The 26,748-nt window shown below is 38.9% G+C and overlaps 2 protein-coding genes across 3 annotated transcripts in view; one reads left to right on the forward strand and one right to left on the reverse strand.

Moving 5' to 3' along the window:
- MZT1 (mitotic spindle organizing protein 1) overlaps positions 1 to 1,650 on the reverse strand; it is a 15,873-nt gene extending 14,223 nt beyond the window's left edge. Inside the window, exon 1 of the mRNA XM_068526306.1 lies at positions 1,538 to 1,650. Within this exon, the coding sequence (XP_068382407.1) occupies positions 1,538 to 1,604 (67 nt within the window). The 5' untranslated portion in view covers positions 1,605 to 1,650. The remainder of the gene's footprint in view (positions 1 to 1,537) is intronic.
- Positions 1,287 to 26,692, forward strand: BORA (BORA aurora kinase A activator). Of its 2 annotated transcripts, none has more exons than XM_068526304.1 (12): positions 1,287 to 1,511; positions 2,934 to 3,101; positions 5,032 to 5,138; positions 8,232 to 8,277; positions 11,125 to 11,206; positions 16,009 to 16,074; positions 16,623 to 16,679; positions 17,098 to 17,324; positions 18,238 to 18,370; positions 20,203 to 20,813; positions 24,971 to 25,102; positions 26,384 to 26,692. In XM_068526304.1, the coding sequence occupies exons 1-12, from the start codon at positions 1,374 to 1,376 to the stop codon at positions 26,447 to 26,449; spliced, it is 1,833 nt and encodes a 610-aa protein (XP_068382405.1). In that variant the 5' UTR covers positions 1,287 to 1,373; the 3' UTR covers positions 26,450 to 26,692. The 2 variants fall into 2 exon arrangements, with proteins under 2 accessions (XP_068382405.1, XP_068382406.1); XM_068526305.1 differs by lacking the exon at positions 1,287 to 1,511 and adding an exon at positions 1,828 to 2,020.
- The last annotated feature ends 56 nt before the right edge of the window (positions 26,693 to 26,748 follow it).

The following is a 26,748-nucleotide window of genomic DNA, read 5'->3' on the forward strand; positions in this document are numbered from 1 at the left end:
GCAGATACTTGGTAAGTAAAATATTAGATGCAAAGGCTCTAATAATAAAAATAACTCTTTGAAAAGGCTTTTTTCCAGGGCAGAAAAAGCCAGAAGCTTTATCAGAAGTCCCCATAAGGGGACTTCCCTGGTGGTCCAGTGGTTAAGAATCCGTCTTGCAATGCAGGGAACGCAGGTCCGTCTTGCAATGCAGGGAACGCAGGTTTGATCCCTGGTTGGGGAACTAACATCCCACATGCTGCAGGGCAACTACTGAGCCTGCACGCTCTGGAGCCCGTGAACCACAGCTAGAGAAGCCCGGGCGCTGCAACGAAAGACCGGACACAGCCAAAAATAAATTCATTAAAGTCCATAAGGAGGGGCTCTAAAAGGAAGTGGAGCCTACGGTGGAGACAGAGACACGACATGAAGGCTGACACTGCTTAGTGAGAATTCCATGTTTTGACAGAGACAGAGGCCAATGTGGGTATCCCCTGGAAAGTGCAAACACCAATGTTTACCATCTATCAAACACCCATATACAGGTGGATGCAAATAAAATGGGGACAACGAAAGAGTCTGCAAGTGGGATGACCTCTTATACACAAAAATAATACAATAAGTATCTTTTAATGGTCACCTTCGAGATGTTTTTACCTGGTTATCTTATTTAAATATTTACAACCCTGGGAGGTAGTAAACTTGTTTTACAGAATAAGAAGAAGCGGGCTCAAAGATGTATAAGTAGCTTGTCCAAGCCCACCACCAGGCGTATAAAGTGGCAGGGCCGGCATGAGAGAGGAGAAAGAGAGAGGATAACTCCAAGACGCTTTTTTTCCCCTACTACTTGCGGGTACGCTTTACCCGCGTGCTCCGAGCTCCGAAACGCATAAATACGCCCACAGCCCCCCGGACACCGGCATCGCCTGCTCCAAGACGAAACTGGGGCAATTTTGATGAAGGAACAACTTGCTCCTCCACCGGGTATTTAAAACGCGTCTGCTGAAGTGCAAGAGACAAAGGCCGTGGCGGTGACCAAACACTCGAGGCCACTGTCCGCAAAGGGCCTGCAGTCTGGGGCGCTTTCGAGGCTCCCCGGGCACTGGCTGCGGCGCGGGGTGGCGGGGAGCGCGAGGCCGGTACCAAAGGAGGGACGCGGGGACCCTGCGCGGGAGGGGGGCGTGGCGCGCGGACCCTGCGCGGGAGGGGGGCGTGGAATGAGCGCGCTGGAGGAAGGACGCGGGGAGGTGGGCGTACCACGGGGAGGGGGCGCGGGATGTGCGCGGCGCGCGGGGTTTGCGGCGGAAGGGACGGAGCGCTCGCCGGGCTGACGTGGGTCCGCAACGCCGTACTCGCGACAAACTACCCAGGAGCGAAGAAACGACTCTCCAAGGATGGGGCCATCAGCACTGCGGCCCTGGCGGGTCCCTTGGGAGGATCTCCAAAGATGCCGATCTAGGCAGGAGGTGGATCAGAAGTCCTTGTGGGCCCACCCCCGCCCGAGGGCCTGGGCTCCGGGGAACCGAGGCAAGGTAAAGGGGGCGACACGGGCACTCACCGTCCATGGTCTCCCTCACCGCATTCAGATTCGCCGCCGCCGCCCCGACGCCACTGCTACTCGCCATGGCTGAGGCCAAGGGGGGGGGGGGGCGAGCGAAGGGCCTGACCCGGAAGTGGAGCGCCTTCCTTTCTCCTGGGCAATCACACTGCGCGTCCCCAGCTCACGCCGGGCAGGCTCCGCCCCTGGCGCTCCTCGCCAGCGTGAGGCTGCGTTGATTTGAATTTGGAGCCTGGTTACTCCGGGAGGAATGCGAAGCGAGGAGTTGTCATTCGAATTTACTACGCGGCCTCGATGCGATTGGCTGGTTCGCGGACAGCGGTGAGACGCGATTGGCCAGTCGTGCGCAAGGCCCGTGCTCTGGTTGGCCTAAGCGCGGAAGCGGGGAGTTAAAGAGTCTGTGCCTGTCGTGGGAGCTGGACTGGCACCTCGGAAGCGCCCTGGAGTCCCTTTGGGGGGCTTCCTATTTGTACACACCACTAGGTATGTTCTTTGTAGTTCCTGGCCTTTCCTCCTGTCTCGAATTGGAGAGCTCACGTAGCCCGGCTCCGGACCGGCCTGCACGCTCGCCTCGGGATGAGTGGAAGCTGCCGGGGAGTAGGTGCGGAAGAGGGGGCGCCAAGAAAGAGTGATCGAGTAGGGTTGGGGATGACACCGGCGTGAGTGTCCTCTTCTGTTCTTCACTTGAGGCCAGCTGCAGCGTCAGCCTTCCAAGGAGTGGGTTCTTTTTCTCTAGTTGTAGCCCCGCTTGACGGGAAATAATGCAGTCTCGCCTTCTATCCTCGGGGTCTTAGCCTTTCGCTAAGGGTGTTTGAGAAGAGGCAACCCAAAGCGGTTAATTTCCTAGCCCTAATCAGTCATTCTTTTCTGACGGGGGTTAATGTGCAAGAAAGGCACCCATGCACAGAGAGACCAGAGACTTCCTGGTCTCTTGTTTGCTCGCTATTCATAATTGTTTAGTAACTGCAGTTTGTTAGGGAATTGCTGGGCTATCCGAATTATGTTCAAAGTGTGTAGAGACTTGAGATAATGAATAAAAAACTGTAGGTATAAATTCTTTAGTGGAAAAAGGTTTTGTGCCTATTGGAACATTTAGTTGTCTCGAAGGCGGACCTGAACTCATTCACCTTTGGTTGACTGCTACTTACAAGCCACTTAACTTCTCTGAACTTGTTAATTCTCCTGCAAAATTATATCACTAATACTTTACCTCTCCAACTTTCAAGGTTATTTAGAGGATCACATTTGTGTAAACTTATTAAAAAAGCCCAGGAGCCTTAGGTTTTGAGTTAATTCTTTTTGTGAAATGTATGTTTGTTGAATACATTTTAGTTGTCAAAATGAATGTCTATGGAACTTTGTACTTTTATTATACATACTTCTGATTTCTTTTTAGTTTTCTCTCTGTGCTATGGGAGATGTCAAAGAATCAAAAATGCAAATAACACCCGAAACTCCAGGAAGAATTCCTGTTTTAAATCCTTTTGAAAGTCCTGGTGATTATTCTAATCTCCACGAACAAACTGTCTCCAGTCCTTCTGTTTTTAAATCGACAAAATTACCAGTAAGTTATTCTTGACTAATGTTACCAAACAACTTTAAATGTAATTATCTTTCTTTACAAAATAAGTGGGAAATTTATCATGGAACATACATATCTGGAATGTTCTTTTTAATTGTAATGTTCATTATAATGTAGTGGTTGGGCTAAAAATAACTTAGCCAGATTTTTTTTTTGTTTTTAGTTAGCATTTCTTTTTATTTTATTCAGTAGATAGCATGTTAGCTTCCTACAGCTGTGGGTGCTGCTGGTTACTATGGTTGATGATACGTGTACTAATCCATAATAAAGAAGAAACTATGTCATCTAATTATTCTTCAGTATTCAACAAACATTATTTGAGTGCCATTTGTCAGGTACAGTTCTTAGCTATAGAGGTTACACCTTGAACAAGTCAGGGTCATAAAACACAAATTCTCAAAGAGCTTATACTCTCATCCAGGGGTGAGCAAACTTTTTCTGTCAAGGGCCAGATAGTAAATATTTCAGGCTTTGCAACTCATCTGGTTGCTGTTACAACTAGTCACCTCTGCCTTGTATTGTAGAAGCGGCCGTAGGTAGTATGTAAACAATAAATGTGACTGTGTTCCAATAAAGCATTATTTATGGACAGTGACATTTGAATTTCATTTAATTTTCACATGTCGTAAATGACTAATATTCTTTTGGATTTTTGTCACCCATTCATTCTTAGCTTGCAGATTGTTTAAAAAGAAGTCAACCTCTACTCTAATGGGATAGACTCAGTTAAACTGGCAACTTCAGGAGAATATGTTATGTGCTATAACACAAGGATGATATGGAAGGGAACGTGCTCTTTAGGAGATTAGGGAAGGCTTCATCTCTTTAGCTTCTTTTTACTGTTATTGGCTACAGTGGAGAAGTTCTTTTGAAGTCTGATCTTTTTTTTTTAACATCTTTATTGGAGTATAATTGCTTTACAATGGTGTGTTAGTTTCTGCTTTATAACAAAGTGAATCAGCTATACATATACATATGTTCCCATATCTCTTCCCTCTTGCATCTCCCTCCCTCCCACCCTCCCTATCCCACCCCTCTAGGTGGTCACAAAGCACCGAGCTGATCTCCCTGAAGTCTGATCTTTTAACTTAGTAAATTATCTAGGAAACTGTAAACTGGGTGGCTGTTAATGCTAGCTACACATTCATATCAGCATGAAGCTAGTTATGCACTAGAGGAAAGTTTTACAGTGATACACTTTATATTGAGTCATTATCTGACCTCATGATTTTAAATTGAATAGTATTAAATTTTAGTTAGTCTTAATAAAAATAACAGAATGACTGCAACTTAATCCTCAAAGCAAGAATGCATGACATCTTGGGTTTTTAAGCTTGATTTTTCAAAAATATATTCTGAATTTACAGATTAGGATTTGGATAAGTTTTTTGGTGTAGTGGGCAGTTGAATATAGAAAAGCAGCACTGGTTACCACTCATAATTATTTTGAGGATCACCTATTTTATGAGCTTTTGCAGGCACTTCTGTAGTTAGGACTTTGTTTAATTTCAGTTCATTCTTGGTGAAAATAAAGACTTGATAACTCTAAGAGATTTTTAGTTTTACTTGGTCATGTTGCATCACTGAAGAGTGTTCATTGTGCAATTTCTATACCTTTAATACTCTGTGACTTTTCTATTATTATGTAATTTAAACAATCACCCAGAGGGAAGACTTGGATATTTTAAAGAGATACAGTCAAGTCAGTTGATTTAGTGTGATTTGGTTACCATTTGCCATTTAATTTAGTAGTGAAGTCAAATTTTAAAATATGAGCTGTAAGATATTTTTATATTATAACCAATCACATTAATTTTTGAAGTTGACATTCGAAGTTAGCTTAGTTTTGAAGTTAGTTTTGATGAACTATTTTAGTATACTTTTACTCATAAGATCGCTTTCTTTTGTTAAGACTCCAGGGGAATTTAGATGGTCTATTGATCAACTAGCCGTAATAAATCCTGTAGAAATAGACCCAGAAGACATTCATCGTCAAGCTTTATACTTAAGTCGTTCTCGGTAAGTTTTCCTTTTTCGCACCTAAGTGTAATAATGTACTCTCAAGTAAAGAGAGATAGGAAATTCCAAGGTTGAATATTTTTATTTGTAAAGAAATCAGGGAGGAAAAATTATGATACAGATTTATCTTATCTAAATAAAGAGTGAGCTCAAAGAACTGCATCCAGCAAGACTCCCTTGCTAACAGTTCCAGATCTGGGTAGGAGTCCTTTTCTTTTAGAGACAATTTCCTCCCTCTGCTACTTATGGGACACCTTCGCTTCCCCAGCCCTTGGTAGAAGGAAGGGCATTTTGAAATCTGTATCTTTGTACATGATTGTGACTTCGGCCATTGAATTTTTGTTTTGTTTTCCTTTTTGGTGGTATGGGATAGAGTAAAATGCTGCTGTTTTATTACCACCTACATTTAGGGAAGCTGAAAGTCCCTTTACCAAGTTAGGACACATTGAATGGAAGAGTATCCATTATCAACAGAGAGAGCTTTTCTAGACATCATCCAGCTTTGACACTTGGGGATCTGATTTACATTATCAGCCTAGTAGTCAGAGGAGCCCTAACTAATGCTTTTGTTGATGTGTTGTGTAGATTTCCAAGTACTAGTGTGTCTTAGACTCCTGTTACTTAATGATGCCTAACGTAGTGAGACCATACACTTCTTTGGGGGAACATGCATACTTTTTGATTACCAACTGCAGTCATCTGTAATTACAAATTACAGATAGCAGTAGTCAGTAATAGTTTGAGGGACTCTTTTGTTGATGTCAGTTTTATAGTTTGATTTTTTTTTTAATATTTGAAACAATCAAATCCTGATATGATCAGCTTTTAATTTTTGGTACTAAGGTACATGTGTTATCGGTCTAAGATAATGAATAATTCTTTTCCCTTTAACTAGAATTTAATCGCACAAAGATGTACACGTATTGAGATGCTCTTGCAAATATTCGTCTGGCTTTTCTACCCCTTCCTCTTTTGGCTTGGTAGCTTGATGACCATCCCCTCGTAATTAATTAATGCACATCCAAAGTGCTATAGAAAGGGACTAGAATGGGGATAGAGCATGAAAGATTTTAACTTCACACTAGAGAATACCTTTGAGAGAGAAGGTGGAAAGAATATCTGAAAGCAAATGTGTCACGAATTTTTTGTTTCACACAAACCGTATGCTATATTTCGCCTCCTCCCTTCAGTATATTGAACCATGGACAGTCAAGAGAGATTCGTTGAACACTGTGAGGCGCCGTAGGGAGCACGGAAGCAGTACAGGAGGTTCTTCCTGCCCTGTAGTCAACAAAGTTGTGACACAGCATTTCTGTACTTACTAGTAAATCCTGTATTGTTTGAGCAGGTTTATGAAAAGAATCTTGGTGTACTTCAGTAGATAGACCTGTAACGTAGAAGAGGGGGAAAGACCCTGATTGAATTTAACTTCCTCATGTAATTCAGTGAATGGTTAGGGCTTCTACCAAGGATAGTGAGTATACTCTTAAAACATGTTGATTCATTCTTAGAAATAAGCAAAGGCTTCCAGTGTCTCTTCCTCTCTAACCCAAGTTCCCTCTTTCAGTGCTTTCCACCTTTTTCACGCCATGCTACACATAAAAATGAGAACTGCAAATCATCCTGGTGTAAACAAATGAGTCTGTCCATACAGGAGGTGAACAGTCCTGAAAGCTCCTCCCTGCCTTGCCCACCAAGGGTCCATTCAGGGCATACCTGTAATACTGGACCCTGCATGCATCATGCTGGTCAGGATACCCTGCCCTATATGACTCCTTAGAACCTTCCGTGATCAGGCTCTACAGTGTTTGGCCAAACTGATTTTTCCCTGCTTCTAGCCATCACTTGAATATTTCAGGTTGTTACAGTCCTCTGATGAAGCAGCGGAAGGTTTCTGAATGAGGTATTGCTAGATCAGAGCTTACTAATACTGTACGCTGTTATTGTTATGCCCTGTCATTTTGACCTGTTTATGTCCACAATAAGATGAAGAGAATTGAGTTAGTAATCTCAGAATGGCTGTTCAAGCTGAGATATGTGGATTATCATTGCAGTCTATTTTCTCAGAATTCCCTTATTTGAGAGATCCACTTGATTTTAATTTCTAATACACGTACATTATTATAAGCTTTGTTAAGCTGCAAGTTATACATGAAAAAATTTGGAGAGAAAAAAGTGTCTTACCAACTTATTGATGGTAAGCAAATATTCTTTCTGGGAACAGATTAAAGAAGTTGGCCCTGGGAATTCCCTGGCGCTCCAGTGGTTAGTACTCCGTGCTTTCACTGCTGAGGGCCCAGGTTCAATCCCTGGTCAGGGAACTAAGATCCCACAAACTGCATGGCTGCTTGGCCAAAAAAAAAAAAAAAAAAAAAAAAAAAGGTGGTCCTACAAGGCTAACTGCTGAGTCCTTGGAAAATATATGCCTTGTGCTTGAGACCCGACAATTTATATTAAATCTTACAGCTGATAAATTTGGGGTGCTATAATTGCATAATGTATCAAAGTGGGAAAAAAAGAATTTGGACAAAGTTTTATATTTTATATTTCAAATTTTATATTGTTGATATTTCATTTCAGAATTAATAATTTTGCCTGTTTATTTAGGACTGTAAGGATGATAGGTTTTTTTTCCTTTTATTTCAGAGTAAGAGTTGATTCTAAAATTACGACTATGATAAACTTGCTATAATTGAAGAAAAAGAATTTGGACAATTTTTAGATTTCTGTGGAGTGACATACTTCTTAATTTGTGGTGATTAAAGGGCAAAGTTTATTCAAATTACTTTCTTTACATTGTTAATAGTAATTTAAAAATTGTATCAATGTAAGCCTTTTAAAAGAAAATATTATTCCATTCCAACTGTGAATGGAAAGGGGGGGTGAGGTAGGCCTAACAGCACAAGGCTGAATGAATGTCTAAATACTGTCATTTACGAAATGTGATAAGGTCCCAATTTTTCTTTTAAAATGAGCTTAACATTTGCCAGTTTCCAACGGGGAAAGTAACGATTTCTTTGAAAGGTTATTATTTTGAATGTTCAATCTGCTGAAGTAATGGCATGGTTATTTTTCTTCTTTATCTCTGTATAGAATAGATAAAGATGTGGAAGACCAAAGACAAAAAGCCATTGAAGAGGTAACTTAAAACTGTTACTGATCACGAAGCTAGTTAAGCATCGATTCTGCTTGCACAGCACCTCTAAGAGAGGAAGACTTCCTTCAGATCCTTTCCTGTCCCGGCTCCCACACCAGCCTCCCCGTCCCCAGTCCCTCCCAGACCTCCCCTAAGACCAGTGTTTTTGAGCTGTCCCAGCGCCTCTCATTGTAATGACCGGTTGAGTGCTTTTCTCCCCCAGACTGAATTCTTATTTGGCCAGTATTGTGCTTGTTCATCTTTTCATTCTCACGGCCTAGCACAGTTGGTCTTCCTTGTGCCTTGGATGAGCACAAACCCTTGTTTCAAGATGGAGTTTACGTAGAGCAAGTTGAGTATTTTCAAGCCTTGAAAGTCTAGATTGGCCTCGGTAACAGTTTTATCTTCTGTTCTTTTTTTTTTTTTTTATCTTTTTTTTATCTTCTGTTCTTGTTAGTTCTTCGAATTTTTAAGACATAAAATATATTTCATGAAATATAATATACTGCTACATAGAAAAAGTATATCCCAAAGGTAGGTTTTTTTTTTTAATAAAACTAATGAACTTAGTTTTTCACTTTTTGCTTTCTTTGTGTGCTGAACTCTTAGAGTGTAAAGGTTGTCTATCTAGATATTTGCTCAAAAGTCTTCATGTCATGGCAGCATTTTTTGTTTTTCCTTTTTCCCTCACTAGCCCCCTCTGCCCACCTCTATTCCTTTGCTGCACTTGGATCTTCTGCACCCCAAAAGACTTCAGCTATGGCATGTTCAGAGATCCAGTGATGTGCCGGCCCCCATATTTCAGATATAGCCTATTTCTTAGGAAATCGTTTCATATGCTTTACTCCTGACAAACGTTATCTACTTCTTAATCTATCTAATAACTTCAAAATTTTCATTCTAATCCAGTCACTTGATTCCTCCCCAGTTGAATATTCTCAGACTCTTTCCCATTTCCCAACATTTTGGGAAGTATGCTCTCTCTTTCGAATTCTCGACTTAATTTTAAAGGGAAATTCAGGAGAAAACTTAAGAAAATGAATTCAGAGTGAAGATTAGGGCCAATGTAGCAGAAGTTAATGTATCAGCAACAAATTAAATTCATACGTAGGCATGTGAAATACGATAGATACATGCACATAATAAAAACAAAAACAAACTGCAAAGAAAAAATATAAAATGAAAATGAAGAGCCTCTTGTTCCCTGTCTCACTCCTTAAAAGTAATTACTGTAAGATTTCTCGAGTATACATTCAGATTCGTTTTATGATAATAGCACATGCCCTTTAAATATTTGCACATAAGTAGGATCATCATTCTTGTACTGTTTTGCCTCTTACTTTTTTGCTTAGTAATTTCTTAGAATTTTTTTTTGATTATCAGCATGTACCAGTTATTAGTAAATAGCATACCTAGTATTCCATTGTATGAATGTATCATAACCTAACCCAGCCCCTATTGACAGATGTGTAGGTTGTGTTCAGTGTTTTTTTCTATCACAAATAATGCTGCAGTGAACACACTTGTACATATATCTTTGTGAACTTGCTAAGTCAGAGGGTTTGTGTTTTCAGCTTTTGGTAGATTTTGCCATATTGTCTTCCCAAAAGGTTGTACCAATTTACTCTCCTGGCAACATTATGATACTGCCTGTTTTCTCATATCTGCAATATTGGCTATTATCAGACTTCTTAATTTGTGCTACTCTTATTACTTTAAAAATTTCATCTTGTTATTTGGATTTTTATCTCTTTCATTCTCAGTGAACTTATACTTTGCTTCATGAGTTTGTGGGTCTTTTATATTCCTTTTTTTCTGGGAATTGTCTGTATCATCTCTGTTCCCCCTCCCCCCCTCCTTTTTTCAACATCTTTTCTTCATGATTTCATAGGTAGTTTAGTCAAGGAAGTTAGTTCTTTGTCATAGGTATAGCAAAATATGAAGAAAATGTTCTGAGTTACCTCCAAAACATAGGGGAGGGGAAAATACTGTATTACTTCTGTCTTAGGCTTGATCAATTTTATATCCAGAATGAAAGAGGAAAGACATTTATCCAAATGCTGTATCTCCATTTGAGTATACTGGCCAGTGGTGTGCTGGTAAATTAACAGCAGGCCCTCTGACTGTGGGAGGAGTATGAGTTTTAGTGATTGCTGCTGTCCATAGTGTAAATACTCCAACCATGGCCAATTTCAAGTTAGTGATGTGACATGCTGAATGGGGAAAGAAATGTAGCAGTGCACCATTATGTGTAGGCATTCTACCACACAGACACAAAAGACATAATTAACCTCAAGAGCATAGATGTTGGTAAATGTAGTAAAATAATTAGCAAATGATGATTTTGAGTTTTTATTACCTTTATTTTTAATATAGTTTATTTAAGTTTACCTAATTTTAATTTTAATATTGGCTTTGTTTGATAACGGATACACAGAATTCCTGAAATTTTAATAATTAGATCTTGAGAGTCAGGACGCCAGCTCCAGCACACTATTGATACCGGCTTCCACGTATACATTTATCTCCATTTAATCCTTCCCTCTTCATTCTCCCTTTTGTCAGCCTCCCCCTCGTCTCCAAAAAAATTGGGGGAGAAATGAAAAATATTTTCTTTACGATTAATACCCTTAGCTTAATTCGCAAATTTAAGTGGTTGATTTGAAGTATTAAAATTTTTCTTTATATATACTTTAAATGTCTTCCATTTTACCTTTGCTCATTTGTGCTTTTAAGTATTAAATTTTAAAATATAACTATAAAGTCAGTATGTAACATGTTTGATGGTTATTTAACACAGCTGCCTTTTCATATTTCATATGCCTAATTTGATGACTTTAATTTTCCTAGTTTTTCACTAAGGATGTCATCGTACCTTCTCCTTGGACTGATCATGAAGGGAAGCAGCTTTCAGAGTATGATTCCAGTAAATGTGAGTGTGTTAAAAATTGTTTGAATAAAAATCATAAAAATAAAAAGCAATGAATGTAAAACAACATACAGTGAGTGCCAGTTTATCTGCTTTGGTAGGAAGCTTGCTATAAATTAAATTTCTGGATACCAGAGGATTTAACTATTTAAGAGTTAGGATTCAAAACTTGATTAAAATTTACTACATTCTTTTTTATTTTGGCCATTCTATTTTGAATTTAAGTTTCTCTTCATAATCATTGTGAATATCAGTTATAATGATGGTTATAGAGGATCTGTAGATGCAGAAATAGTTGGTATTGAATATAGAGCTGAATTGTTAATTTTTGCAGTGATTTTGAAGGTTAATTTTTTTAGATGAAATCCTTAAATTGCTTTGCTTTTTGCTAATTTCCTGGTTTCTTATAATAGTAGAGGAAGGATGGGCATTTATAGGACCTCTGGGACAGTGTAATACAGCTGATTATCTGCAAAATTAAAAAGGAAGTTGAAGAGCAAGCCAGTAATCTTTCAAATATTTTTCTACCTCTAGGAAATGGGTATCTTATATTTGCTCTCACTGCCCTTTGAGTTGTGAGCAATGTTCAAGTATTACTTGTTTATATGCATCCCTCATTTCAGTGGAATTGACCGCTCTTCTGTGTAGCATACATTAATTATGCTGTCAGTATAAGAGGGAATATTTGTTCCATTCTTTATCAAAAACACAATATAGAATAAATGGATTGAGCACTTTTCATGTGTCCAGTGTTAAGTGCTTTCAGTATTCCTTACAACAGCTCATATGAAGTAGGTGCTTTTATTGGTCTCATTTTATAAGTGAGAAAATCTAGTTTTAGAAAGGTTAGAGCACTTGGCCCAGGTTACAGGTAGGATAAGGTGGCAGAACCTGGATTTAAAAGGAAGCATTTCTCAGTTCAGATTCTGAATCGTTGCAAGCTAAAGGTGGCATGCAGTAGTGGATGGAGACCTGGGTTGTAGACCTTCCGTATTATAAACCAGAAGGGGTGACCTTGATCAACTTTTTCAATCTCTTTAGGCCTCAGTTTTTCATTTGTAAAATCAAGGGGTTAAACTAGATGGTTGTGTGTTAACATCCCTCCCAGCTCTAAAATTCTATATCCAAGGTGACGTATTCATAGATAGTAGGTTTCTTCCCCCCAGTTGTTTTTTTTTTTAAATTTTATTTATTTATTTATTTATTATTATTATTATTAATTTTTGGCTGTGTTGGGTCTTCGTTTCTGCGCAAGGGCTTCCTCTAGTTGCGGCAAGTGGGGGCCACTCTTCATCGCGGTGCGTGGGCCTCTCACTATCGTGGCCTCTCTTGTTGCGGAGCACAGGCTCCAGATGCGCAGGCTCAGTAGTTGTGGCTCACGGGCCCAGTTGCTCCGTGGCATGTGGGATCTTCCCCGACCAGGGCTCGAACCCGTGTCCCCTGCATTGGCAGGCGGATTCTCAACCACTGCGCCACCAGGGAAGCCCCCCCCAGTTTTCTAATGTTGGATTTTTGAACAGGTAAATCAACCTTGTTATGTGATCTTTTTTATAACATCATTTTATATTCGAAGTATCCTGTTTTAGTTAAAGTGAGGCAGATCAGGAAGATGCTGAAAATACTACATACAGCCTCTTTGGTGTGACCATCAAGCCCATGACGACAGAGTACAGTGGTTAATTGGCGGGGGTGGGAGGGGGTGTGCAGGCCTGTGCTATCTACAGTGGTGTTGGGAGATAGTTCGGTTCTCCATGGGTCTCACATTTCTATACATCTCATGAAGAGCGGCACGGACAGGTTTTGATCCGGACTGTATTTTCAAGGATGCTTGTATTGTGAACATCCTTGGAAAACAGAGACAGAGTATCCCTCTGGAGCAGAGGGTAGGTTTGTTTGTCTGTCTAGTACAATAATGGTAACGTCTCCCTCTGGAGCAGGTTTGCTTGCAGCTTATAAAGAATGGGATTTCCCGTGCTTAGGGTTCCTCAGCTGGGGCACAGACCCTCTGTGTGTGCTGTATCCACCTGGGCTCTTTCATGTCCCTTCCTTGGGACTGAGGGGGCAAAGGGAGCTGACGTGAACATGCAGCTCATGTTGCCTGCTGTGCTGAGAATAATGAAGTCCCTTTGTCTGTGACCCGAAGCCTTCTGTCTTCAGCCAGCATCTGTGCAACGTTGACATGCTAACCTGTCAGACCCTTTACAGTTCTTGACATATGGTAGCCACTAGCCACATGTGGCCATTTACATTTAAATAAATTAAAATTGAAATTTTAGTTTCCTGGTCATACGTTCACATTTCAGGTGCTCAGTAGCCACACCTAGTGGTGACCATATTGGCCTGCACGGATATGGAACATTTCCATCATGACAGAAAAAGTTCTGGAAAACACTACCTTAGAGTAGAGATTGGCAACCTCTATCTGCAAAGGACCAAATATTGAACATTTTAGGCTTTGCAGACCATACAGTTTCTGTTGCAACCAGTCAGCTCTGCTGCTTTACCATGAAAGTGTATCCCTGGTGATACATAATGAACGAGTGTGGGTGTGTTCCAGTAAAACTTTATTTACAAAAGTAGGCAACCAGCCCGGTTTGTCTCATGAGCTATCGTTTGCTGACCCTCACTCTAGAGTAATGCCGTCTGGGTTTGAGTCGTGCCCAGTATAGCTTAGTATCTGTGTGAACTACTTAGCTTTCCTGTGCCACACTCTCCTTCCCTATGAAAGGATGAAATGAGCTAATACTTCGAAGATCATGTACCTAGCACATGGTAAGTGCTCAGTGTTATTTACCCGAAGAATAACAAAGACAATGGTGAGTCAGGGGGAAAAATGATTTTGTTTGTACACATTAGCTTATGCTGTCAATTTTTACTGTTACCAGTATTTATGCAGCAAGGTGCTTCAATGACTGTACTACCCATTGCGTTTTTATTTATGGACTTGCACGAGGATTTCTCTGGGAACTATACGTAGGCTGAGGATTTCTGAGTTACAGGCTACGTGCTTTCTGATTTGACTGTGCGGTGCCAGGCTGCTCGCCGGAACGGCTTACAGTCTGCACAGCCACCCGCGGTGGCTCCCATAGGGTAGGGTTCCCATATCCCCACATCCCTGCCAGTACGTGGCTCTCACATTTTTGCCTTTCTCATGGGTTGTTTGACATTCTATGATGGTTTTAATTTTCATTTCTCATATATTAACAGCCTTTTTATTTCCTCTCTTGTAAAATGCCTATTTCTAATCCCTTCCTATTGGAGTTGTTGTCTCTTTCTTTTTCCTTTTAATTTCTAAGATACCTTGTAGTTACATTTGTAGTAATTTATCTTAGTTCTAAACATTTCACATGTCATCTCCGGTCACATATGTGCTACTTTTCTTTTTTTTTTTTTTTTTTTAATTTATTTATTTATGGCTGTGTTGGGTCTTCGTTTCTGTGCGAGGGCTTTCTCTAGTTGTGGCAAGCGGGGACCACTCTTCATCGCGGTACGCGGGCCTCTCATTATCGCGGCCTCTCTTGTTGCAGAGCACAGGCTCCAGATGCGCAGGCTCAGTAACTGTGGCTCACGGGCCTAGTTGCTCCGCGGCATGTGGGATCTTCCCAGACCAGGGCTCGAACCCGTGTCCCCTGCACTGGCAGGCAGATTCTCAACCACTGCGCCACCATGGAAGCCGCACGTGCTACTTTTCTTTTGATGTCTTTGGTTGCCTAGAAATTCTTATTTTGGTGTAATCAAATCCATCCATTTTTCCTCATTTGATTGTGGTCTTAAAGTTATCTATGAAGTCCTTTTAGAGGAAACAACCAAGAAAACACTTGCAATACAGTTGAAAAGTGGTGTGAGAATGCTCCTGTCTAATCTAAGATGGAAGACACAGTTTAAGCGGAGACTTGAGTTAGCCGGACTTGGGGAATGGGGCAGAAAAGTCAGAGAGGAAAGAATATTAGAAATACCTAGAGGTGAGAGAGAGAACCTGTTTGTTTTTTAAGGTATTCAGATAATGTTCGGTTGGAGGACAGCGGTGCTAGAGACAGATACAAGGCTTTGGAAGGGCTTTATTTACACCATTAAGGTGTTTGGACTCCAGCCTAAAGACCAAGGACATTACAGGGTTTTCGCAGCAGAGCACCTTGGTTGCATTTGCCTTCTAGAAGGTCACACTCCCTACAGCAGAGAAGGCATTTGAATCTAGAATTCTATTTTTTTATTTTATTTTTTCACCCATTTATTTGCTACCTGGTGCTTTTTCAAGTTAAGAAGCTTAATATTAGCCGTTAACTTCAGATTTTTAAAAAAATTATTCGCACCTATGTTTTTGACTCCTCTCTTGGGGCAAAAAAAAAAAACTGAGCACGGTTTTATTGATCAAATTTCAGTTTCTTTCAGAATGGCCTGGCGCTTTAATTCCGACAATTTATCTATTTCCATTTTGGAAAAGCATCAAGCAACAGAGGATCTGTTTGAGGACATTGACGTTGACTAACATGTGTCCCCAACCTTTTAAGGTTGACGTCATGGAGAGCAACGCTGCTTTCCCTAAAAAGTATTCCTTGTGTGCCGCCTTACTTGCTGTGGTAATCCTTAAGTCTTATCCTTATGCTTCCTCAAAGTTGACAATCAATCAATTAATCAATAAACAAACAAACTTAGCAGAAACATGCCAAGTTATATACTTACCTATGCAAACATTTATTTTTTAAATGTAAAAGTTTCCACACTTCATTTTTTTACTCTGGAAAAAGTAACCCTAAAGTAAATGAAGAACAGAAAATGTAAGATTTTTCACTTAAAATGATTTACAGGTATTAACATCAATAATGAATCTCCAGTTGGAAGAAAGCTGACCATACATTCTGAGACAAGCAATGGTGAGTACGAGTGTAACTTGGAAAAGAAGTATGTTCCATATTAAGCGACATTTGATGTTAATTTCAGTACATGTGATAACACTTCACTCTGGAATTGAAGTTGTTTACTTTTTATGAATAAGCTATATGAGAGCTGACCTTGAGAAACAGTTAGAATAGATATATCCAGCCATGTTTGAGAAGTGGCAATAGTGTGTTATTTTGTGGTTCAAATCATGTGAATGGAATTTTGGTGTTGGAAGGCATTCTTTTGAAACTTTGTTAATATTGGGAAATCTATCCCCAAATATATATAGGCTGGCTTCTTTTTTGATACAAGTGCCAGCAGCAAAACCAGGAGTTAACTTTTACCATTAACAGGTTAACATCAGTGCTGGAAAGTGTGGGAAACAGGAAGGTGGCATGTTATGGAAAGGGATGCGTAAAGTAAATGATTCAGTTTGTCTGGAGCATCATGGGGAGACGGTTGATGGGGAAGCACATGCTAAACTGCCTGGGATACACTTGCATTGATTTAACCATGTTTGTGTTTATCTGCTTGCTTCCAGCTGCTTGCCAGACATTGCTGTCTCTCCCTGTGGATTTTAATTTAGAAAAGGTATTAGGTAAGTATTGTATTTGTTTAAACCTTTAATAACTTAAATAAAAGGTTTTGTTTTAATGGCTTTTTGTAAATGGGAATCTGTGGCAACGCCTCTTGCTAAAGAAGTGGGGAAGCCGTCCTGAAATTTCTCGTTTTTCTTTAATATGGCCTGAATTAGCCTTTTTATCATAGTGAACTTAACTATAGACATAAACGATTCATGAGCACATCTGATTGGCACTACCCATACTAATAATGAGGCACTAAAAAAAGAAAGAATCGTTTCAGATTTCAAGCAGCACCTGTGCAGTTGAACTTTGCCCTCTTTTTGGAAAACAATTCAAACATATAGACTGGTTTTTAAAACATCAGACAACTGAAATATAATTGCTCTTCCAAATGACTAGCTCTGCCTTTTATTCTGTTAATATTAAATATAGGTGACTATTTTAGAGCTGATGAATTTGCAGATCAATCTCCTGGAAACCTCAGTTCTTCATCCCTCAGAAGAAAGCTCTTTTTAGATGGCAACGGAAGTATCTCTGACTCCTTACCTCCAGCTTCTCCCAGAAGTCCTCGTAGTGGTGCTGAAGCATCACTTGAGGTTTTTTATTCAATAGATTTATCTCCTGTGCAGTGTAGGAGCCCTGTGCAGACCCCGAGTTCGGTAAGAAGTGGACCAAGTGGCTGGTTGGTTGGCTCTAGGCATCTTGGACCTAGATGCTCCTATTGCTGTCAGGAGGAATGATTGTCTTTTGGGTTTTATATTTCATGCGGATTAGCCTAGTTCACGTTTTGTCATTAGGTATAGGAATGTTTTTGGTCAGACTCTCCAGTTTTGTATTTAGAGGTAAATGAGTCTCAAGGAATTTCAGGGTAAGGTACTTACTGAATTACGGAAGATTTTCAGTATAACACAACTAGATTGGTGTTAGTGGACTAACTTAAAATTTTTCATAGACCGCTACTTGCTTTGTGTAAATACAGTGCATTTATATTTTATCTTATCTAGTATATTCTATTTCAGAATTTTTGGAACAGTCTTCTTAACTATCCTCGTTACAAGATGCCTTGCCTTTTGGCGTGTTTTTTTTGTTTTGTTTTTTGTTTTTACCTTTTTTTTTCTTATTAAAGTATAGTTGACTTACAATGTTTTATTAGTTTCAAGTGTACAGCAAAGCGATTCAGTTATACATCCATATATATCCATTTTGTTCAGATTCTTACCCCTTATAGGTTATTACAAAATACTGAGTAGAGTTCCCTGTGCTATACAGTAGGTCCTTGTTGATTATCTATTTTATATATAGTAGTGTGTATATGTTAATCTCAAACTCCTAATTTATCCCTCCCCGCCTTCCCCTTTGGTAACCATAAGTTTGTTTCCTGTGTCTGTGGGCCTGCCTTTTGGTGTCTTGCCTTTTGCCACAGAGCAAAGGTGGCATCTTGCTTTCTGGTGAATAACCAAAGTTATACAACCTAGTTTATGAATGTGTTTCAAAAATAAAGATAAATAGCACTTGGTGTAACAGAGCTAAGGAAGAGAACCGTGTAATTTTATTTATTTATTTTTATCACAGGGGCAGTTTTCTTCTAGCCCTATTCAGGGTAGTGCAAAAAAATACAGTTTGGGAAGCATAACCAGCCCTTCACCTATTTCTTCACCCACTTTCTCACCAATTGAATTTCAAATAGGAAAGACACCACTCTCAGGTATGTCTTGTAATACAACCCCCAATTAAAATTTTATATTGTCAGTATTTGTTATTAAAGAGTCTCTTTTTAGCTTGTTCTAACTACAGAGCTCCAAATTGACCACTCACCTTTTAAAATTTAGAAACTTGGATTTTTTTTTTTTTTTTTTTTTTTTTAACAAAAGGAACAATTTACTTTCAAAGACTGAAATTCTCAGCAAAGTTCTGCTGTCATGTCAGATACAGGTAATTTGACTAGCAGTATTTATACCAAACATCTTACAAGCAGAATCAAAGAAAGATGGCTGTCGTAGAGATAAGTTGGTTTCGGTATGCCTTCCAGTGTGTAGGTTCAGACTTTGGTAATCAGATATTCATACTGATATTGTGTAAAGATATATTTGCTTGAGTAAAGTTTTTAGGTAGTGTGTGGGAATTTACGTATTTTTCTTTGCAATATGTCAGTTTTTCCTTGAAAAAAATTATAGCACTTCTTGAAAATTATTCAGTTTACAAAACCTATTCATAGTAAATAAAATTGGAAAACTGAAAACTATTTTTGTTAGTCTTCCTTTTATATATGTACATGTGTACGTGTGTATATATCTCCACACATATATGAACACACACACACACACACATATAGTTCTATATCCTGCTTTTTTTCACAAAGCATTCTATTAGGAGTATTTTTGTAGGTCATTCAAGTCATTTATTATTGTTTGAAACCATGATTTTGAATCACTATATGATGTTCCATTTCACAGATGTATCTTTTGTTTTCAATCACTGATAAACATTTAAATTATTTCTGATTTTTCCTTGTATGTACATTGTATTGTACATATTTATTTCTTTAGGTTAGTGGAATTATTTGGTGAAAAGGGATGACTGTTTTTAAGGCTCTTGAGGAATTTTATCAAATTTTTTTCATAAGAAGTTGTACCAATTGAAATTTTCATCAGTGGTGTCTGAAAAGTCATTTTTTTCCCCATCTAGCAACACTGGTCTTACCATTCTTTTTGATGTTTGTTAATTTGGTACCTTACAAAAAGGTCTCTTACTGCTTTAATTTTCTTGTCTTTGGTTATTACAATGTTGAACTTTTTCCAAATGTTTATGGGTCATTTGTTTGGGGGGATTATTAGTTCGGACTTCAGTGTTTTTGTTCAACAAATGGTCTCTCATTGCTTTAATTTCCGTATTTTTTATTATTTGTGTGGCCAAACACTTCATATGTTCATTTACCATTGGGAGGATTGTTTATATGCTTTTGCCCATTTTTTAAAACTTTTGTTTTTATTAAGCTAACGAAGCTATAAAAATTATTAACTTTTAAGGCATTTTGATCATTTCGTTTACCATTGTTAAGCTCTTTATTGTTGCAAATATTATTTTGCAGTTTTTTGTTTGCCTTTTAATGTTGCTTATAGTATTTTACATAAACACAAATAGATTATTACATATTTCATTTACCGGGTACAGCTGTTAATTTGCAGCTATCAGCTGGTTTGTTCTATTATCTTGGATGTGAACAACATTGTTATAGTAGCAATATGCTTGTGAAGAAATAATTCTCAGGGAATAAGGTATTTTCTTTAACTGAAAAAGGGAAAGTGCCAGAGGAATTATTTTTGAAGAGCCTCACCCTATTTATGGATACACATTCATTTGTGCTATTATTTTTAACACCAAAATTTCACTTCAGGAAACAACACCACTGTTAGAGAAATCCAGTTTTTCTGGCATGAAACATGATGATGACCATTTAGTAATGGCTTTCCCATGTCCATGTTTTCATGATGTGATTTTTCCTTCCCAATCTTTTTTTTTCCACTCCCCATCTTTTAGAGCAAAGGAAGTTAACTTTCCATTCTCCTGATGCTTCGTCTGGAACAAATTCTCATGGAATCACCAATCCGTGTATCAGAAGTCCTTATATAGATGGCTGCTCACCAATTAAAAATTGGTCTCCTATGAGACTTGAGATGTGTACAGGGGGTGCTAAGTATCGGCCCGCACTGATTCGGGTACCTTTTGCTCTCGAGGCTCACAGCGAAGATGAAGGAGACAAGGCAGATGTTCCTTCCACAGACGCCTCCTCCCTCGCCACGGGCACGGCTGGAGTCCACCTGCCGCAGCTGGATGGTGACGTTTGTCCACACGGCGCGCACTTGGTAGTGACCGCCATGTCTATTACCCAGAACCAGTCCGGTGCTTCTGAGAAAGAATTGGCACTGCTGCAGGATGTGGAAAGTGAGAAGGAGAATAACACTGTGGATATGGTCGATCCCATAGAGATAGCAGATGAGACCACTTGGATTAAGGAGCCCGTTGATAATAGGAGTTTACCCATGACTGACTTTGTGAGTGGGATCGCCTTCAGTATTGAAAACTCTCACATGTGCATGTCACCTCTCGCAGAAAGCAGTGTCATTCCTTGTGAAAGCAGTAACATTCAGGTAAGGTGGTTGAATATTCTAGAGTCCTTTCCTTGGTCCCTTGGTGTTCTTCATCCTTTCTTTTGTAAGATTATAGTGAGAAAGAAAATGGGTTGTATGTGAGACTTAACGGCATTACATATGTATTTTTAATCAGTACTAAGTGAGATCAAGAGGGTTAGTTCTTTTAACTTGGACTGATGATGCATATATTTAATATTCACATTCACTGATATTTATTTGGAGTAGGAAAATAACAGAGCAGAAAAGAAATCAAGCTGCTCTGTTTTTTACAAACTGCTAGAATCCGGCAGCTTCTCAGGGTTCACCTCTCTTTCCTGTGGAGCTAGTTCCAAAAGAATTCAGTTTCTGGTGTAGTGTTGGTATTCTAAAAATACAGATCCAACACAACTAAAAATGAATAAATAAGTAAATAAATATTAAAAAAAAAACAAAAAAAAACAATAGTTTTGGTTTTTCCTTTATATAATTTAGGAAAAGCAGTTTAGAGCACTTTTATGTATATTTCTTTTGGACTTTAAAAAAAATGTGATTTGTAACCACCATTTTTCATGTAATCATACATTTCCAATTTTGCAATATCTGGCAACAGGAAAGCATGATTCATTTGACAAATACACTTCACAGCTAGCACTTACTTTCAGAAAGACATTTGTTCCACTAATTGTCATATTCTTTGAGTTGAGAGTTTTGAAAGAACTTTAAACTAGAAAGGCAGTTTTACCTGCCATTTCATAGTAACGATATCTAACACTTAACATAGCTCTTACAATATGTCAGGCATTATTCCAAGTACTTTACACATGTTAATTTGTTTAATCTTCACAACGGTCCTGTGAAATAGGTATATACTATCATCCACATTTTACAGATGAGGAAACCGAGGGTCAGAGAGGTTCGGTCAATTGGCTGTCTAGCTAGCAAGTGGTGGAGTCAAAAGATTCAAATCCTGGCAGTCTGGATTCCATGTTCTTTAATCCAAGTTTATACTGACCCATAGTAATAGTTAATACTACACAGTCTTCCAGTGTGCCAGACGCTCTTCTAACCTCTTTATAGATACTAATTCATCTAATTCTCACAACAACTCTATAATGCTTTAGTGCTGTCAGTTTTGACATGCTAAAGTGTAAAACTCATGGAGGGATTTTAAATGATCCCAAATTACATATAATCTTTTGCTCATATTTTATGCCTATGTTGTCTATCTTGACTTCTAGGATTGTTGCTCAAAAAAATACACTAGAATCGCTTTTACATATTCCAGCTTCTAAATTTGGTTCCTAAGTAAAGAAGCACATCCAGTCAAACTTAGCCTTAAAGGTATTGTTAACTTTTTTGCTCTCCTTTTTTCTTACTGCCTCTTTTTTTCAGAGCATCTATAGAAGCATTATAGAATACTTAGAGGGAAATACACATTCATCATCCAGTCCAACTACCCCTTGGAAGCCTGTCTCATTATAAATTGCCATCACTCTCTGCCTGAGTACCTGCAGGGGTATCCCAGCCTATCTTAGAGGACTTCTCTCACCATTTACAAGCCTCTTCCCTAGCGAGCTGAACTATGGTTCTCTCTGTGGTATCTACCAGTCAGTTTCAGTTTTATCCTTTGGGTCCTATCATAATAATGTGTACTGTTTGCAGAACATTTTGTAGTTTAAAAATGTTTTCTATACATTCTTTCCTACCACAGGGGTAGCTCCAAACATTCAAAGACAGTCACATTTTCCCAGGGCCTTTTGACTTGCTTTACTGTGATGGGTTGGCCTCCAAGCATTGTACACAGCTGTATTCCTGGAGTATCCCTTCATCATCCTGAGAATTCCCTTAACCTCTCGCATGTTCTGTACCCCGTTCTTCTGTTTCCTGGTTTACTTCTCACTTGACTGGAACACATTTTCCAGTAGCTTTCTGAGGAAGAGTACCTTTTTCAAGATACTGCACGTCTAATCACATGTTCTTTATTCTCTCACATTTGAGTTTGTAAATAATTTTCCTTCAGACTTTGTTTCGTTGATTCTGTTTTCAGTGTTGCTGGTGAGAGATCTGAAACCATTTTAATACTTAATCTTTTGCATATGGTCTCTTTTTAATCCTTTCTGAAGTAAAGGATCCTGAAATTTCAGTGATTCTTTGGTGTGGGTTCCTTTTCATCAGTTGTACTGGGCACTCAGAGGGCCCTTATGATCTGTAAACTCATGCCCTTCACTTCTTGGATCTTTTCTTGAATAATATCTTAGATTTCTCCTCTATCGTTTTCACCGTTCTTTGGAACTCCTTTTGATTCTCCAATTTAAAAAAATCTTTTCACAGTTTTTTTAACTCCCTTTTGTTCTAATTTTTGGGAAATTTGCTCAACTTCATACAATAACCCTTCCATTGAGTTTTTATTTCTGCATCTTAATCTTAAATTTGTAAGCTTTGTTGTTTGTTTGTTTTGCTTTTGGTATTAATTTAAAAATCTGTAGAGTGGCTGGCAAAGCGTTGCATGGTCTGGCCTTTCCCTTACTCTCCAGCCTCATTTTGTTTCCCTTCCTTCTCTGTTTCAGTCACATTGGCTTTCCAGAGTTTGGAATACCATGTTGTCTCCCTTGACGCCTGTGGCGGGTAACGAGATGACCTGTGTTGTCTGGTTGGCACATAGTAGGCACTGACATTAGTAGTGGTCTGGATGGGAGCCAGTGTGGTAAGCCACCGTGTTATGTTAGGGGCACCCATGATCCTTCTCTTCCTAGAGAGTGGGACAGACTCCCTGTGTTCCGTACTCCCTGCACCACAAGGGTTTTGTTCAAATGGAACATCACTCCCAGGAGTAAACAAATATGCATCCATTCCCGAGAACTGGGAACATTTTTCTTAAGATGATGATAGAATGCACTTTCTAGGCTATTCTTATTTATGTTTGTGTTGGGGGCGAATGTAGTCTTCCCTTTGCTGGTCATAATTTGCATAAAAGGGCGTCAGTGCAAGATGACTGCATTGTGGGTTGTGTTGTTTGGTGTTCGTCACTGTGCACGTAAGTGTGGAGTGTGCAGTGAGCGGGCAGGGGCAGTGGGGCCTCAGCTGTTCGTCATCTCATTCCGACACTGTGAAAGTTACCCTTTCTGAGCCTTAGCCCTATTTGTGAAGTTAATAGGGTGCTGCAAGGAGAACATTAAGAATATTACATGGAGTGCCATACAGGGCTGGTGCTTTTTTAGGCCCTCATGAAATAAATATTTGTCATATTTGTACCAAAACTGAAGTTTGCTAGTCCCTTGTTTTCTTTTGCTCTTTTGGGCTGTAACAGTGTGTTGTAGAATGCTACAATTTTAATTAAAATGAAAAGCTGAGCTACCATCTAGAGCCATTATATACGTGGTATTATTATGAAGGTAAGATTTTTATTTCAACGATGGGTATGAGTATAATGTAAGCCACCTTTTAAAAAATGTGTATTGTTTTGAATCCTCTTAACGGTAGCTTGCCATTTAGGTAAATTTTATTTAGAGACGCAAGTAAGCCATTTAAGACAAGCTTGGTAAATGAGGTGGAAGAAGTTGATTGTAATCTTCATTTTCATCTACTGGGTATGAGCACAAAGTAACAGGGAAGTATGTTCTTAGTGGCTTGTACACTGACTTTCAAGAAAATTACAGGGACTTACTTCCCTGGTGGTCCGGTGGTTAAGACTCTGCGCTTCCACTGCAGGGGGCGCAGGTTCGATCCCTGGTCTAGGAACTAAGATTCCATATGCTGTGTGGCGCAGCCAAAAAATAAATAAAATAGCCTAGAATTTTGAAAATTACAAGATATGTTTTATTAGAAGGAATTGTAGTAACTACTTTGAAGAACAAGCAATTTTATGTTTACTTTTAAAATTCATTCAATATGATCAATATTAAATTGTATTGTTAATACAATATTAAATTGTATCATTCAGTTGTGAATGATAGTATATAGTGATTCATTTAAATGTTTTAAAATATTGTCTTTATATATAATTGCATAAGCCATATCTTACACATATATAACATAGTTTATATAAATATTTTAAAATAAATTTACTTATTTAAACATAAAAGTTCCTCAAAATAAATTTTGTGGTCAAGTGAATTACACTTTGCAATGTTACCTGTGGCGGTTTTTCTTCTCTCTCTCCTTCTCATTCCTGTCAGATGGATAGTGGCTATAATACACAGACTTGTGGAAGCAATATTATGGATACGGTTGGAGCAGAAAGTTACTGCAAAGAAAGTGATGCACAAACCTTGGAAGTCGAGAATAAATCTCAAGTTTTTAATATAAAGGTATGGAAAAAACAGAGAAAGCTTGATATGGTTGTGGGTTTTTAAGTATTTGCTAAATGTGACTGTTTTCAGCCTGTTTTTTTCCCGTTTTGTGTAAAATTTCATTAATTATTATCTGTTGATGCCTCATCCTGTCTTCATTTAATAGGAGGAGAAAGTGCTTCAGAACTTTATTTTCCTACCTCTTCTGCTATGAGGGAGCATAAGAGAAGAGGTGGGGGAAGGAGAGCTTAGCGCTGCTCTGGAAAAGGGGCTTGAAATCAGTTCCTTTAAGCTGAAAGGGGGAACAGGAGGAGAGGGTACCAAATAGGAGGGAGGTGGAGGCTTTCGCCTCTAATATTGGCTCAAAGCTAAACTAAAAGCAGCATCCTGATTACTAGAGAGGGAAATAGTACAACTGAGAGATTACACATCAGTTACGAGCACTCAAAGAAAGGTAAGGGTTCTTTTCTTAAAATCCAAGCCTTTAGAGATAACACATATGTATCTAAAAAACTGAGTATTTATACAAAAGTATACTGTTGAAGTGTACACTTACTGAACCTCCAGATAGAATGGTTATGTCTGTATACGGTTGGCGAGTTCCACATCCATGGATTCAACCAACCTCCGATCAAAAATATTCAGGGCAAAAAAACCCACCAAAATCCAGAGTTCCAAAAGCAAAACTTGAATTTGCCATGTGCCAGCAACTATTTACATAGAACTTATGTTGTATTTGCAACTATTTACATAGTATTTATACTGTATTGGGTATTATAAGTAATCTAGAGATGATTTAAAATATATGTAAATACTATGCCATTTCACATAAGGGACTTGAGTATCCATGGATTTGGGTATCCTTGGGGGTCCTGGAACCAATCCCCCATGGATACTGAGGGACAACTGTATTCATATTTGAAGAATCCCATCATAATTTTAGGCACTGATCAGGAGAATCTTTGATTTTTATATGCCGATTTATTAATAAACATCAAGTGTGCAACTGAACATAACTCTCCAAACGAATATTCAGGTTTAATATGGAGGCGTTATTTTACCTTTCCTCCGCTTTGTCATGAGGTGGGACTGTGGTTGTCCATTTAAAAGCAAGCAAGCATTAAGATACAGGAAGTACTTTTATGATACAGAATACTGATTTGTAACAAAATGTATCTTCACTGTCCCTTTAGAGTGCATAGGGAAGTTTGCATCTCGGTTTTAAAAACAGTTCACATAATTGTTGTATCCTTGAATGGTCCTATTTAAACTGAAAATAAGGTATTTTCTTTTTCACAGCAAGACCACTCGATGCAAAGGTGTTGGATGAAAATTGCAAATCGTCCTCAATGCAGCAGCCCATAGAGTACCTCTCTCAGAACCAAAGACTCCAACTGGACAGCTCCACGTATTCCTCATGCGTGGGATCCATGATGTGATCGTGATTGGGAGGAAACTGCTTCAACTAACATGCTGAGCTTCTTTTCTTTCCCTCCTTAATGTGAAAAATCAAGGGCTTGATTTAGTGACAACAGAAAAGCTCCTGGAACTTTCAAGAAGTTACTGAAGTACAAGTTCATTTTTTATCAATAAATATTTTTGTACTGACCTTGAGTGATGTGTTTGTTAAACAAAAAACTTGAGTGATAACTTTACTCCTGCCC

This window comes from Eschrichtius robustus, chromosome 18 (genome assembly GCF_028021215.1).
Source record: "Eschrichtius robustus isolate mEscRob2 chromosome 18, mEscRob2.pri, whole genome shotgun sequence".
Classification (NCBI taxonomy): domain Eukaryota; kingdom Metazoa; phylum Chordata; class Mammalia; order Artiodactyla; family Eschrichtiidae; genus Eschrichtius; species Eschrichtius robustus.